The 16,417-nt window shown below is 46.9% G+C and overlaps 1 protein-coding gene across 1 annotated transcript in view; it reads left to right on the top strand.

Annotated features, from left to right (window-relative positions):
• LOC115094743 (transmembrane protease serine 9-like) overlaps positions 1-16,417 on the top strand; it is a 175,385-nt gene that overhangs the window by 136,615 nt on the left and 22,353 nt on the right. Inside the window, exon 10 of the mRNA XM_029608000.1 lies at positions 13,300-13,442. Within this exon, the coding sequence (XP_029463860.1) occupies positions 13,300-13,442 (143 nt within the window). The remainder of the gene's footprint in view (positions 1-13,299; positions 13,443-16,417) is intronic.

The raw sequence follows: 16,417 nt of genomic DNA on the forward strand, positions 1-16,417 counted from the left end.
ACCTCTGGTGGAGCCCGGACATAGATCTGTTCATATCCCCCTGCAACAGAAATGTGTCTTGGTTCTGCTGCCTGTACAGGTCAGAAGGCAAACCAGCCTCAGATGCCCTCACCCATCATTGGGGCAAGGGTCTTCTGTATGTGTATCCTTGATTCCCTTCGTGGTGAAGACTCTCTTGAAGCTTAGCGAGGACAGAGGGGCTATAATCCTCATAATCCCTCATTAGCCGAGATAGGTCTGGTTTCCATTCCTATGGGAGTTGTTCATCTGGAGACCTATCAGTCTAGGGACTTCTCCAGATTTCATCATTAAGATGAGGGCAGGATGCAGCACCACAACCTCCAGGCCCTGTCACTCACAGCCTGGATGTTGAGAGGTTAATTCTGCAGCTGCTTGATCTTTCAGAAGATGTGTCTTGGGTCTTGGTGACTTCTAGAAAGCCTTCTACTAGAAAATCCTAAGGACAGAAGTGGAGGAGATTTTCCATGTGGTCTCAGCAGAAGGCCCTAGATCCGTTCTCCTGCCCCATACAAAAACTGCTTGATTGCCTTCTACATTTATCGGAGGCTGAATTAAAAACCAACTCTGTTCGAGTTCATCTTAGTGCAACTGGTGAATACTACCAAGGAATAGATGGTACGTCCTTCTCTGTAAAGCCTTTAGTTATACGTTTCATGCAGGGCCTGCTTCAATTGAAGCCTCCCCTAAGGCCTCCTGCTGTTTCTTGGGACCTTAACGTAGTATTAGCTCAGCTGATGAAAGCAACTTTTGAGCCTCTGCGCACCTGTGACCTGAAGTACCTGACCTGGAAGGTCATATTTTTGATGGCAGTCACTTCAGCACGCAGGATCAGTGAGCTCCAGGCCTTAGTGACTTATCCACCATACTCTAAATTTTCTCATGGCAGGGTGGTCATATGTACGCACCCTAAATTCCTGCCTAAGATGGTGACAGATTTTCAACATAACCAATCAATTGTCCTTCCAGTATTCTTTCCCAGGCCCCATTCACATCAAGGCGAATAAGCAATGCACAGTTTGGACTGCAAACAAGCCTTAGCCTTCTATCGGAGTGGACAGAAGCCCTTAGATAGTCCACCCAACTTTTTATTTCTTTTGATAAGAATGGGTTGGGCGTTGCTGTTGCCAAACAGACAATATCCAATTGGCTAGCAGATTGCATCTTCTGTTATGTCCAAGCAGGACTGCATGTTGGGGGTCATGTCAAGGCTCATTCTGTCAGAGCCATGGCAGCGTCGGTGACCCACTTGTGTGCATTTCCCGTGGAGGAGATCTGCAAGACTGTGATGTGGAGTTATTTCTACTCTTTCACAACTCATTACTGTCTGAATAGGGATGGCCAATGCGACAGTAGGTCTGACCAGTTTGGAGTGCAGAACCCAACTTTCCCACCTAGGGGCCCATTGTTTAGGTTCAGGCTGTCCCCCCCTCTGTTACCAACAGGAAGTGTTGTGCCCATTGCCACCTGGTTGGTTGCCTTTTGTGTTGGGGAGCAGTTGGTAACTAGGAATTCACCCATGTGTGAGAACTACCATCCAACTTGTCCTCAGAGAAAGCAGAGTTGCTTACCTGTAACAGGTGTTCTCTGAGGACAGCAGGATGTTAATCCTCATGAAACCTGCCCACCACCCCGTGGAATTGGGTTTCTCCTATTTTTATTTTAATTGTAATTCTATGTTACGAGACTGAAGAGGGATCCTGCATGGATGCGTGATATAGGGCATGCTGGGCATGCTCAGTGTGCCTAGTCAAAGTTCTAGAAACTTCAACATATGTTTTCCGCATCGGGGCTCCATCTGATGATGTCAGCCATGTGTGAGAACTAACATCCTGCTGTCCTCGGAGAATACCTGATACAGGAAAGCAACTCTGTTTTCTCCTCAAAGAACTTGTCCAAAACATTTTTAAGCCCAGATAAGCTAAATGATGTTACCCGTCAGCGGCGGCAGGTCCTGGCTCCCTCTCAGTGGCACGGCATGCCAGCCTCTGTCGGTGGTAGCATGGGCCGACCTTTAGCGCGTCCGGGCTCCGCCCCCTCAATGACACGTCGGCGGCAAGACCGGAGGTTCCCGCGTTTGCGCGGGAACTTTGAAGATTTAAACCCTTGAGCCCAGCACAGCATTGCCTCAGCTACAGGCTTGCTTGTGCTGGTACTCCCCCTGTGTTTCTGGTGTTTGTTTCCCTGTTGTGACCTCGGCCTGATTTGGATTTCTCTCTGCCCGCTGCCTGCCTCAACCCTGGATTGGATTGGATCTTCGTTTGCCTGCTGCCTGCCCCGATTTGGACTGTGTTCTGGTGTACCTGCCCACTGCCTGCCTCGACCCTGGATTGGATTTGGACCTTTGTTTGCCTGCTGCCTGCCCCGACTTGGACTGTGCTCTGGTTTACCTGCCTGCTGCCTGCCTCGACCCCGGACTGGTTGGGACTTTCTCTGCTTGCTGTCTGCTTCTAACCATGGCTTAAGGTAAGACTGTCGTCTACCAAGGGATTCACTAACAGTTAGCTGAGGCCATGGATCCCGTAGATCTGACAGCACTACAAGCCATCCCCGGATTGGCTACACGAATCCAGCAGCATCAAGGGGTTTTGGATCAAGTCACAGGAGTATTAGAAAGATTGGCCGCTCAAATGGATACACTTTCGCTTACCACCTCAGTTCTTCCAACACCATCTCCCGTTTTACGACTACCTCCGCTACCTCGTTTCAACGGAGACCCTCAGCAGTGTCGAGGATTTATTAACCAGTGTCGGATGCATTTCTCACTCCAGACTTCATCATTTCCTACAGACAAAACTAAAGTCACTTTTATCTCATCCCTCTTGGAAGGACCAGCCCTGGCTTGGGCCTCCCCCTTTTGGGAGAGAGATGATCCTCTTCTAAATAATTTGGAACATTTTCTAAAAGACTTTTGTCTGATTTTTGATGAGCCCGGATGTACAGTTTCAACGGCGGCAGATTTACTGCAGATTCGTCAAGGTACCCGGTCTGTTGGGGAGTATGCCATTCAATTCCGTACTCTGGCCGCTGAGCTTCGCTGGGATGAGGACAGACTAACTGCTATATTTCGTCAAGGACTCTCTGAGACCATCAAGGATGAGTTGGCTGGCCAGGAGACTCCAGAAAATCTTGAGGAACTAATACGACTAGCAGTTCAACTAGATCTGCGTTTTCAGGAGAGGTCTCATGAACGCACCGCTCAGAGACGAACCTTTCGGTTGGCTCCTACCTTCCAATGTCCTCTCATGATTCCGAAAGTGCCAGAACCGCAAGCACTATCGGAGGAACCCATGCAGATCAACCATTGCCGATTAACACCAGATGAAAGACAGCGCCGAAGACTACTTAACCTTTGTCCTTATTGTGCAGGATCAGGGCATTTCGTGAATAAATGCCCGAATAAAGCGGTCAACTCCCAGGCCTAGGGTTGGTGGGAGAGGCCTCCCTGGGTCAAACCTTCCCTCTCCTCAAATTCTGATACCAGTATCTATAGTAAGCAAGGGGGACACTATTCATCTTCAGACCTTTTTGGACTCCGGGGCCGCAGGAAATTTTATCGAAGAGGATCTATTACATCAATATCACATTCCCATGGTATCGCTGGAAACTCCACTTATTGTATCTTCAGTCTCAGGACAGCAGTTGGGAGACAAGATCTCGCTGATACTCTACCCATCAGGATGATAACTGAACTACTACACCAAGAAACTGCCTGCCTCGATCCTGGATTGGAGTTGGGCAGCGCTTCTCAACCGATGTGTCGCAACACACCAATGTGTCGCCAAGCACCAGCTGGTGTGTCGCAGCTCACGGTGTCCCACAGCCCCAACTTCCCTTTACCTTTTTCCTGCCCCCACGGGCCAATGGGAAACCTTCTCCCTTTTTCCTGCTCCTGCGGGCCAATTGGAAGCCTCCTTCGTGCTTCCTGCCCCCGCGGGCCAATCGGAAACCTCCTCCCTTCTTCCTGCCAGTGGGTGGAAGAAGCCTCTGATTGGCTGGTGGGGCAGGAAGAAGGGGGGCATCACATTCTCGGGGGTTGGGTAGTTTGAGGGGGCTGGGAGGAGTGACAATGTCCAGGCCCATAGCGGCGAAGAAGCCCGACCCTATGGCCGCCACGGGCTGGAAGTGCTGAAATTAAACACAGCAGCGAGCCACAAAGAAAAAAGGCCAGCCGCGCCAGGAACCACAATAGAGTAGGGATTCCCCAAAGCGGCAGTGAGTCGCAAGCATGAAGAGGCCAGTTGCTCTGGGGATTTCCCCCCCTGATGCAACAGTGAGCGCGGCAGAACCACGTTTAAAGTAAAAGTGGCACTCAGCCATGCTGATTACAGATGGGGCAATTGGAGCTCCCAGCGGCCATAAAGGTAGGCAGATGGGGGGGCGCAGGAGTCTAGGGATATCCCGACAGCCATAAGAAAGGCTTGAGTGCTGTGGCATATTTTTCTAAAATAAATGTTTGCTGCTTCAGTGCAGCTGAGAAGGCAGCGGCAGCACTGGGAAATCTGCCACTGAGAAATTAAAGGGGAACATAGCATTGGGGCTCTAAGCAAAATGTGTGTGAGAGACAGAGACTGGGCAGGGAGGTGACTGGGGTGTGTGTGAGAGACAGAGTCTGGGCAGGGAGGTGACTGGGGTGTGTGTGAGAGACAGAGACTGGGCAGGGTGGTGACTGGGGTGTGTGTGAGAGACAGAGACTGGGCAGGGAGGTGACTGGGGTGTGTGTGAGAGACAGAGACTGGGCAGGGCGGTGAGTGTGAGAGAGAGAGACTGGGCAGGGAGGTGACTGGGGTGAGTGTGAGAGAGTCTGGGCAGGGAGGTGACTGGGGTGTGTGTGAGAGATAGAGACTGGGCAGGGAGGTGACTAGGGTGAGTGTGAGAGAGAGTCTGGGCAGGGAAGTGACTGGGTTGTGTGTAAGAGACGGTGACTGGGGTGTGTGTGAGACCCAGAGACTGGTTAGAGAGGTGACTGGGGTGTGTGTGAGATAGAGATTGGTTAGGGAGGTGACTGGGGTGTATGTGAGAGACAGAGAGAGATAAGACTAGGCAGGGAGGTGACTGGTGTCTGTGTGTGAGACAGAGACTGGTCATAGGGTTTAATTGGTGTGTGTGTGTGTGTGTGTGAGTGTGTGTGTGAGTGACTTGGCCCTAAAGAAGAGGACCGTGAGGACAGAGCTTCAGCAGCCGCTGCTGCTCCTGCTATGTGCTTTCAAGGGAAAGAGTAGGAGAGTTGCTGGAGAGGGTAAGTAAAGGTGGCATTTTAAGTTTATTTTTCTTGATTGACTGCCATTTTAATTATTTAATATTATGTGATGTGTCTGCTGTTTTGAAATATTTTATTGATATTTGGACAATTTTTAATAATTTTTATGAGTTTTAATTGTTTGACATTATTCTGTTCATCAGCTGTTTTGAAACATTTATTAATATAGTTTTACAGTTATTTCTGTGTGGGGATCTATAGCAGCTTGGCTTGTTCTGTTTTCCTAATAGGAGGTGTATTAGTGTTTAGGACCTGATTTAATATTTGTGGTGTTGCCTTTTCATAGATAGGGTTGTTATGTGTTCCATAATGCAGGTGTAACTTTGTATGGATTAGTTTCTGTGCATTATTGCAGATCCTGGGACTGTTAGGTGCTATATTTCTCTTTCCATTTCTTCAGGTGTGCATTGCATGCAGAGTAGCTTTTTTTGGTTTTCCATTCCAGTTTGTCTCCATATTTATAATGTGTGGTCTTTCTGTACTTGGTGAAGATAGGTTCTGTGTGTGTGCCCGAGGTGAGGTATTTTACTAGCATGTAGGCAATTGTATCAATCTTATTTGTTGTGTTTTCTCAATAGGATATACATTAAATTATTGCCTTTTCATAAGGAGGGCTATTGTGCCTGGTAGTAAAGGGAGTTTGTTTTGTTTTTACTGAGATGTCATCAGAACCAGAATATCTTTTTTTTGCATGGTGAGTTCTATGGGTGATGCCTTAGTTCTGCTTTGCATCCATTGTTAGGGGTCAAGGGGGTTCCCATGGATGCAGAGTATGTGTTTACATATAGCCCCGTGACGGTCATATGTTCAGTGTGTCACGCATGTGAGAACCATCTGTCAGGTGTGTCCCGGCCGAAAAAGTTGAGAACCACTGCTCTAGGGTATATATATTTAGATCTTTGTCTGTCCTCATATGCTTTAGAATGAAGACCACTGATCATTTTGGTAGCCATCCTCTGGACCAACTCAGTCCTGTTTATATCCTTTTGGAAGTGCGGTCTCCAGAATTGTACACAGTGTTCCAAGTGAGGTCTCACCAGGGATCTATACAGGGGCAATATTACCTCCCTTTTTCGGCTGACCATTCCTCGCCCTATGCAGCCAAGGATCTTTCTGGCTTTTACCGTCACTTTATCCACCTGTTTGGCCATCTTAAGATCATCAGATACAATTACCCCTAATCCCACTTTTTCTTTGTACTTAGAAGAATTTCACTTCCAATACTGTATTTTTCCCTTGGGTTTTTGCATCCTAAATGCATTGCTCTGCATTTTTTTTTTTAGCATTAAATCTTAGCTACCAGATCTTAGACATTCCCCAAGTTTCACTAGAATCCCTCCTCATGTTTTCTACTCTTCCTTGGATGTCCACCCTTTTACAGATTTTGGTATCTTCGGCAAAAAGACAAACCTTTCCTGACAACCCTTCTATTATGTTGCTTACAAAAATGTTGAAATGAACCAGTCCAAGGACCAATCCCTGAGGCACACCACTAGTAACAACTCCTTCCTTGGAAAAAAAATCCATTTATCACTACCCTTTGTGACCTCCCACTCAGCTAATTTTCTAACCCAATCACTCACTCTATGATCCATACCATGGGCGTACAATTTATTTATAAGTCTTCTGTGCGGAACCGTGTCATAGGCCTTGCTGAAATCCAAGTATGCTACGTCTAGCTCTCTCCCTTGAGCGAACTCTTTCACCTAATCAAAGAAATTGATCAGATTCTGGTAAACAATGCTGCATCAGATCTTGCAATCCATTGGATTCCAAAATGTGCATTATCCTCTGTTTTGGCAGCGATGACATTAGTTTGCTCACTACAGAGGTCAGACTAACTGGCATGTAGTTCCCAGCCATCTCCTATTATCCACTTTTATGAATAGGAACCTCATCCGCCCTTTTCCAGTCCTCCGGAACAACTCCAGACTCTAAAGAAGCATTGAAAAGGTCAGCCAGCGGAGCTGCCAGGACATCTCTAAGGTCCCTTAATACCCTCTGAAGTATCCCAGCCGGCCCCATCACCTTATCTACTTTGGGGCAGATTTTATAAAACTACATGCACGCGTACTTTTGTTCGCGCACCAGGCGCAAACAAAAGTACGCTGGATTCTATTAAAATCCGGGGTTGGCGCGCGCAAGGCTGCCCAAAATTGGCAGCCTGCATGCGTGTGGAGCCGCGCAGCCTGCCTTCGTTCCCTCCGAGGCCGCTCCAAAATCGGAGCGGCCTCGGAGGGAACTTTCCTTCCACCCCCCTGCACCTTCCCCTCCCTTCCCCTACCTAACCCGCCCCCCCCGGCCCTATCTAAACCCCCCCCTACCTTTGTTGCACAAGGCAGGCGTAACTTGCGCGCACCGGGCCAGCTGCCGGCGCACCATAGTCCGGTCCAGGGGCTGGTCCAGAGGCCACGGCCACGCCCCTGGAACGCACCCGATGATGCGCCGGCCGCGACACGCCCCCTGACATGCCCCCGATGATGCGTCACCGTGACACGCCCCCCAGGAAAGCCCTGGGACTTACGTGTGTCCCGGGGCTTTGCGCACGCCGGCAGCCTATGCAAGATAGGCTCGGCGCGCTCAGGGGGGGGGGATTGGGGTAGGTTTTCGGGGGTTACGTGCGTAACCTACATGCAAGTTAGATGTAAAACATGATAAGGCAGGCTAAAAGAGAAGTTGAAAAGAAGTTGGCCATAGAGGCAAAAACTCATAATAAAACTTTTTAAAATATATCTGAAGCAGGAAGCTTGTGAGGGAGTTGATTGGACCACTCGATGATTGAGGATTAAAGGGGCACTTAGGGCAGATAAGGCCATCATGGAAAGACTGAATGTGAATTCTTTGCTTTGGTGTTTGCTGAAGTCGATGAAGTTAGTAAGTAGCACATTCATAAATCGGAGAAAATTATTTTTCACTCAATGCACAATTAAACTCTAGAATTCATCACTGGAGGATGTGCAGAGCTATGTTTAAAAAAAGGATTGGACAAATTCCTGGAGGAGAAGTTAAACTGTTATTAACCAAAGAAATAACTAATACTTATCCCTGCATGATAGCAGCACAGGATTAATTTTATTTCTGAGATCTTGCCAGGTACTTATAGGGGCGGATTTTCAGAGCCCTGCTCGCGTAAATCCGCCCAAAACCGGGTGGATTTACGCGAGCAGGGCCCTGCGCGCCGGGAAGCCTATTTTACATAGGCCTCCCGGCGCGCGCAGAGCCCCGGGACTCGCGTAAGTCCCGGGGTTCTCGGAGGGGGGCGTGTCGGGGGCGTGTCGGGGGCAGGCCCGGTCGTCGCGGCGTTTCGGGGGCGTGTCGGCAGCGTTTTGGGGGCGGGTACGGGGGCGTGGCTACGGCCCGGGGGCGTGGCCGCGCCCTCCGTACCCGCCCCCAGGTCGCGGCCCGGCGCGCAGGAGTCCCGCTCGCGCGCGGGGATTTACGCCTCCCTCCGGGAGGCGTAAATCCCCCGACAAAGGTAGGATGGGGGTTTAGACAGGGCCGGGCGGGTGGGTTAGGTAGGGGAAGGGAGGGGAAGGTGAGGGGAGGGCAAAGGAAAGTTCCCTTCTAGGCCGCTCCGATTTCGGAGCGGCCTAGGAGGGAACGGGGGTAGGCTGCGCGGCTCGGCGCGCGCAGGCTATACGAAATCGATAGCCTTGCGCGCGCCGATCCAGGATTTTAGCCGATACGCGCGACTACGCGCGTATCTACTAAAATCCAGCGTACTTTTGTTTGCGCCTGGAGCGCAAACAAAAGTAGGCTATTCGCGCTCGTCTGAAAATCTACCCCATAATGTGGAACGGCCATTGGTCTGATCCAGTATGGCAAGTTCTTATGTTCAAGCTTTTTTAGCTTGTTCATCTAATTAATTTTTTTGAGGTTTTATAAAGGAGGATTCAAATGTTATTGTCTCTACCTCGGCAAGCACGATTAGATATCACAAGGAAAAGGGCCTTTCCAGTAGCAGGTCCCATCCTCTGGACTGCATTACCAGATTCATTAAGATCAATATCCAACCCAATTCACTTCAAGAAATCCTTAAAGACTCATCTGTTTCAGATTGCTTTCAAAATTGCTCCAATTAAACATTAACCACTTCACACGCAATATAGCCACCCATTTCTCTCATTTTATTATAAGATTTTTGTAATGTTGTAATTATTTTATTTTATGATTTATATTTTTTGTACACCATTTTGACTAAACTTTGTTTGTAAAAGCGGTATAGAAACATTTTTAAATAAATAAATAAACGTATGTTAATTTATAATCTTCAGTGATATAGACACATAGTAACATAGTGAAAGATGGCAGTAAAGACCAACTAGTCTGCCCAACAAGCTTTTTGGGTAGTAGCAACTTCTGCTCTGTGCAGAGCACCCACAAGCCTTCTTGGATCTTTCAGAATATAAGCATTTAAAATAAATAAGTAAATATCTCTAAAGGTCTTGAAGTCTCTAAGGAGCTCAGAGCTCATTCAGCCAGGGCTCAAGCAGCTTTGTGGGCAGAACGTTACATGGTTCCACTGGAGGAGACATGCAAGGCGAGAACGAGGTCCTCTCTGCACTCCCTTTCCATGCATTACCGATTAGATGTTGGGGCCAAGGACACTTCTGCTTTTGGAGTGAGCATCTTGAGTGCAGGCATAGCAGGATCCCGCTCAGTGTACGGGGTTGCTTTGGTAGATTCCATGGGTCTGGACTAGTCTGGTGAGATAAAAAGGAAGGAAAAACTTGGTCATATCTGCTAATTTTCTTTCCTTGAGTCCTATCAGATGAGTCTAGGAACTCATCCTATTTATCCTTCATCCTGCTTATCAAAAATGTTTTCAGGCTAATAAATTCAGGTTATCAGAATTTGGAAGATTTTTTTTAATGGTTAGCAGTTAACAGCTTCTTGCTCATTTTAGGTTTGTTCCTTGCTTTGTTACAGAAATACTGGGGAGCTGCAGGTAGCATGGTACCTTATATAGGGTGATCTCAGCAAACTAGTTCTCTATCTGCTGGTAGGGAAGCAAAACCCATGCATCTTGACTGTTCTGGTAGGACTTGAGGAAAATTATCAGAACAATTTTTTCTTGCATTCCTAAGGATACAAATGACCTGCCGTACTGAAAATGGTCCCCATTAATATTTGAGTATTGGGATCAAATGTGCTATTTCCAAGTCTAGGGGTAATCTTGTGGCTACGGTAGCAGACTGACAACCAGGAAAGCCAGAGTTCAAATCCTGCTTCTCCCTCTGATGCTACTTGTGACCTTAGGCAAGTCACTTCACCTTCCATTGCCTCGGGTACAAACTTAGGGGTTGAATTTTCAAAGAGTTGCACCTGAAATAATTAGCATATAAGGGCATGTTACGATTCCTCCCGTAGTTGGAGCTACGGGAGGCCTCTCACCTTTCTCTGGAGGCCACTCCGAAGCCAGGGTCTCACCTGATCTGGTTGTCCAGCTTTTACTCCATGGCCTGGGAGGCCTTCGACGTCCTCGGGGCTTCCTTTAGTCTTCGCCTGGACTTCCTGGTTTGGGCCCCGCCCTTCTTCCTAGGGGTCGGCCCGCAGCTCTTGTCTCCAGTTATAGGGCCAGCCAGGTGTGGCCCATCTGAACTCCTCCCAAAGAGTTGCTTGTTTCCTGTCCTATAAAAGGACTTCCTCGTCACTCAGTCCTTGCTTCGGCAATGGCGCTAGTCTACCTAGGCTGTGTCTCCCTTGGACTTCCTGATGTTCCAGTCCTGATGTTCCTGCTTGCTTCTGATGTTCCAGTCTTGATGCTCTAGGATGTGGGACCCATGCCTCCGAGAGTTCCTGCTTCTGTTCCGAGTTCCGAGACTCTTGTTTCTGATTCCTGGTTCCAACTCTGGAGGACCCAAGGGGTTTCCACTACCCTGCGCTGAATGACTTCCCAAGCTTCTCCTGCTCTTCTTGTGGTCCATGACCAGCCTCCTGGCTGTGTAGGGCGCGAAGGAGACAGTGTGGTCCGTGACCGTCCATTGGGGCCGCCCGTTGGCAATGGATTGGAAGGGCGCCTGAGGGTCCTGCTCATCCCTCTTGTTCCTGTCTTCATCCTGAAATCCTCTGTGCTTTGCTCCAAGTTCCAAGGCCTTGCTTTCTCCGCTTCAGTCCTGTGCCAACCTGACCTCCGTCCGGTCTGCCGCCTCTGCTGCTCCCTGCGGCAGATCCGAAAGGGCTGGGAACGGTCGGAGGACTGTTCAGAGACCACCAAAATAGTGTAGGTCGCTGGAGTGCCCGGGACTTGGATCATCTTCACCACTGCAAGGGCACACCTCACTTCTCTTCCACCTAGAGAGCCTTGGTATGCCAAGCTTCAAGTGCTTGCTCGAGACTGACGCTAGCCATAAAAGGGCCTAAGTAGCCTGTAGTATAATAGTAATTTTATAAAAGTCAAAACTATGCATGTACTTTGTTTCATGCGCTCGTGTGTGCACGGAAAAAAAAAAGGCAATTCAGGGGCATTAGAAGGTGGGGCCAATAATTGCACACACGTGTTGCTATTTTAAAAGACAGTGCGTGCATTTGGCAACATACTTGTGTAATTTTATACCTAATTTTCTTGCATAATTGATATTGGACTTGATGTATACTATTGGCTGGATGGGAGGTCTGGGTGAACTGGGAGGGAGTTCAGGCAGAAGAACCAGGAGGGTCTCGATGACCTGGAGAAGGACTGAGTGAACTTGTGGAATAATTGGTAAACTGGTAATTTCAATTACATGCACATGTTTTGAAATATATTGTTTTATGCATGCATATCCTACTTTATTTTTGGGTGTAAAATATGCACGTGTATATCTTTAAAATTGTTAGGAAATGTATGTGCAATCAATGCACTGAAATGCTCTTTTTCAATGCATTGCATGAATTTGCATGTAAGCGTACATACAGGTGTATATTGCGGGAATAGAGAAACGTGTATTTTATAAAACATGCGGGTTATAAAATACTATCATAGATCTCCATGCGGCCAAGTCATGGTGTATATGTGGCTGCGGGGAGTTGTTTGAAAATTACCCTCAAAGACTGTAAGCCCTCTGGGGACATGGAAATAAGTAACTGTACTTGAAAGTAACTTACCTTGAGCTACCAATGAAAGGGCATGAGCTTAAGTATTAGAACATTGAACAGGAAATTCAGGAACTTCTGGATTTTAATCCCTGCTTTAGCACTCTGCGAGTGACCTCAGCAGAGTCACTTTATTTCTGTCTGCCTGAATTCTAACCCCGGCTGTACCTGGGTAAACAATATTATCTCTGCATTTCTACCATCCATGGAGGGTTGTGGGTATTACAAGCAACCAACCCTGCACTCCAAGAGCAGATGCAAGGGAAGAGGCGATAAGGAGAAAACAAGGGCCCAATAAAGAAAGCATATGAGAGAAATAATGTACACTGGGTGGAGACTAGCAGGTTAGAACTTTCCAAAAATTGTTGATGCTGGCACTTAATAGTGACTAGGTATCTGCCAGAAAGGCTGTGGGGACATAGGTGGCCTTACTAATCTTAAGAACAGTTTAGATTATTACAAAGCTTGGTGTAAGACATTGAAAGAGCGAGGGGAGAGAGGAGAGATGCTGGGTGTTGTATTATATATGATACCTGTTCTATATTCATCTGTCCGGAAAGGGAAGAAGACAAAAGCTGATTTAAGGCATTACTTACTAAGCATTTTTCCCATAGAGACAGAATGGAAGAAAAGCCTTAGTAAATCAAGCCCTTAGAAAGCTGAAGCCACTAAAGTGATGAGGAGCTATATCCTATAGTCAAGCTTTGACAGCTGGTGATTGGTATCTATCCTTACCAGTGCAGATCAGAATCACTGGGCAGACCAAATGGGCCAATATGTCATCACCTTCTCTTACCTAGTGTGTACTACTGCTAACATAAAATATACAGTGAAGGTAACCAGTGAAACTGAGCAGATGTTGCTGGAGTCACTGAAATCGGGGACACGGATGATTCTGATTATCAGAATAGTGTTTAGTCTTTATGTACACACATTTGTTTTGGTAGGAAAGGAATCATCTTCCACCATAAACTTGAAGAAGATACAGGTGCCAGTGAAAAATTCTGAAGTCTGTCCTGAGGATGAAGCCCTGATACAAAACGTAGCCTTCTGCATTGAGGAGGTCAGCACCCACCGCCAGCTACTGATGGTGAGACCAAGTGGACAGCAAGAGCTGTGTGCCATGTGACTGAGGCAAGGGGCAGGTTCTGGAGAGCTTTGGCATGATCAAATCTGTCTGACGCCTCTCTTTGTTGTTGCCAATTGGTTCCATCTTTAATGCTGTCCAACAAATGGAATGTGGGAAAGAATTTTACATAAAAGGGATCAATGTCTGTCTGTCTGTCCATCCATAGGCATGATAGCTTTACAAGAAGGGGGTAGAAATTCACCAAATTTGGCATGCAGGAAGAAAATGTGAATATCAAGGATGGTTTTGAAAAATCAGAAACATTTGGGTTAGTATTTTCAGAGAACTGAGCCTCCAAACAAAAAGTCCTTTTAATGGGAAACAGTTACACGCTGCCAAATGTTGACTAGACCTTCGGTTTCAAAAGCCCCCATCCCTTACCTCCAAACTCTTCTAAACACTTTAACACAGGCAGACAGGGAAAAATAAATGAAGCACCAAAGGGCAACTTCAGAGCCACCTCCCCCCCCTACTTCCCAAATCACATACAACACCTACTTCCCTCTATACAAATACCACACAATGCACACCTACGTGCTCCCCCCACCCCCCCATCAAAGAGGCAGATAGGGAAATAACCGATGCGACTGATAAAGAATGGTGTCAAATCACCTTACCAAACGCCTCCCCCCAAACTTCTCAATTCACACACAATCATATTCCTTCAGAGCCTCCAAAATCACATATACAGTCATGTCCCCCCAAAAACACCCGACATACCCCTATATATACAATCCTGCCACACGCTGCAACCCCCATCTAGACATACTTACCCCTACCCACGCACCAAACGCATCCACCCCCCATCTACATCTTCCCCCATCTCCCCATGCACAGCACTCCAATACACACTGTGCATTCTTTCTCACAATATCCCCTACCTACGCACACACAACCATATCCATAAAAAAAGCATATATCCACAACCCCCTACTCCCCCACCTCTACACCCCTACCACACCCCCCAAAACACACTACCCCACCCACCCATATGTACACACACACATATCCCATAAATACATCTCCTCTCTACACAAGCCCACCTACACCCACCCTCTTAACCCCAAATGCACCCCCAACACACCTCCTCCTGTATACCCACACATATCCCTTCTACAAATCTGTTTGCTTTCCTTACTTGTTTCTGGGCAAACTGATCCAGTCCTGGATTTACCCTGCAGTACTCAGGAACTTGTACTCCTGCTTGTTTTAAGGGAAAGCATTAGGAAAATCTGAACTATAAATCCACACAAGAAATTGAGCCAGTATTATGACATGCACGAGAGTTTGAAACAAAAACTACTCTATCAAAAGCTTTTTCAACTTCCAGGGACATAACAAGAGCAGGCCTTCCTAAGCGCTTAGCCATGCGCAATACATTAAACAAGCGCCTAGTATTTGCCGTTGAGACCCTACCCCCAACAAATCCTGTCTGATCGCTATGAACCAAACAAGGAAGAACCACCTTCAAACACTGCTGCAACACCTTCGCTAGAATCTTTAAGTTGGAATTTAACAAAGAAATAGGCCTGTAAGAGCCACAATCCAGATTCATCTTTACCTTTTTTTGGAATAAGAGTAATAGTGGCATTTGACATATTGTGCAATACCACAGGGGATTCACCAGCTTTTTGAAATAATGAAAAGAGAAAGGGAACCACTTCCTGGAAGTACTTCTTATAAAACTCAATCTAAAATCCATCCGGTCCCAGACATTTCCCCTAGGCAGCGCCTTAACAGCATTCTGAATTTCCATCAAAGAGGTGGGAGCCACTAGCTTTTCAATCAGAAAACCGAGGTAAGCACTGACCCCCAGAAACCAATCCATATCATCTGCCAAAGGAGTGTCAGAGGCAGTGTAAAGGTTAGAAAAGTAATGTATGAATGCCTGCTCAACAGTATCAGAATCTGAAGATATTTGACCCTACTCATCTAGAATCGTGAGAATGTGACTTGCCAACCTTATTTTCACCAGTCTAGCCATCATTGAATCCAATTTATCCCCATGTTCATAAAATTTGAATTTGGAATATTGAAAGCACACCCGATCTTATCCATCTCTATGGATTTTAACTCCCTACATTTGGCTTCCAACAGCTTATACATATGAGGTGAACAATCAATTTTGTGCTTTTTCTCCAAACCCACAATATCAGTGAGTAAATCAGCTGCTCTCTTCCTGCATATCTTTTGCAAATGACTGGCATACGCAATTATCCTGCTGTGCAGGAAAACCTTAAAGGCTGCCCACCAGAGCCCAGGATCATAATCAACCTCGGGATAAAACTTGTTCAATTCTGAGACTGCTCTCTTAATCAGGTCTGGAAAGTCTTTCTCACCCAGAAGAGAGACATTTAAATCCTAATTAAAAGCCCTAGACTTCTGGGAGTTAAGGCGAATCTGGATCAATATCAGATGATGATTAGAGAGCATGCTTGAAAGGATAGCACTGCTCAACATCTGAGAGTAAAGATTAGGCGTGCACATAAAATAATCACTTCTACTGTACATTGCGTGTCTGGGTGAGAAGAAGGTGTAATTTCACACTGAGCGCTGATGATGCCACCAGATATCTATAAGACAGGATGCGTCAATAAGATCAATGGAAGCAGTCGGGCTTATAAGTCCCGACCTGACTTTAGAAGTTTTATCCAACTCAGGATTTAGACATAGGTTCCAGTCCACCACCACCACCACCACCAATGTTTCAAAGCCAAAGGAAGCTATCTTATCTGTCAAGTGCCGGTAAAAATCTTGATACTCACTATTCGGACTGTAAACGTTCACCAGCATGAAAGTCAGAGAATTGAGAACACATTCCAGAATTACATACCAACCGGCAGCATCAGAAAAGGATCCTGTTAACCTGCAAGGGCAAGCATTTATCTATTAAGATACAAGCACCCCGGCTACGGGAAGAATAAGAGGAGTAATAT

The sequence above is a fragment of the Rhinatrema bivittatum genome, chromosome 1 (assembly GCF_901001135.1).
Source record: "Rhinatrema bivittatum chromosome 1, aRhiBiv1.1, whole genome shotgun sequence".
Classification (NCBI taxonomy): domain Eukaryota; kingdom Metazoa; phylum Chordata; class Amphibia; order Gymnophiona; family Rhinatrematidae; genus Rhinatrema; species Rhinatrema bivittatum.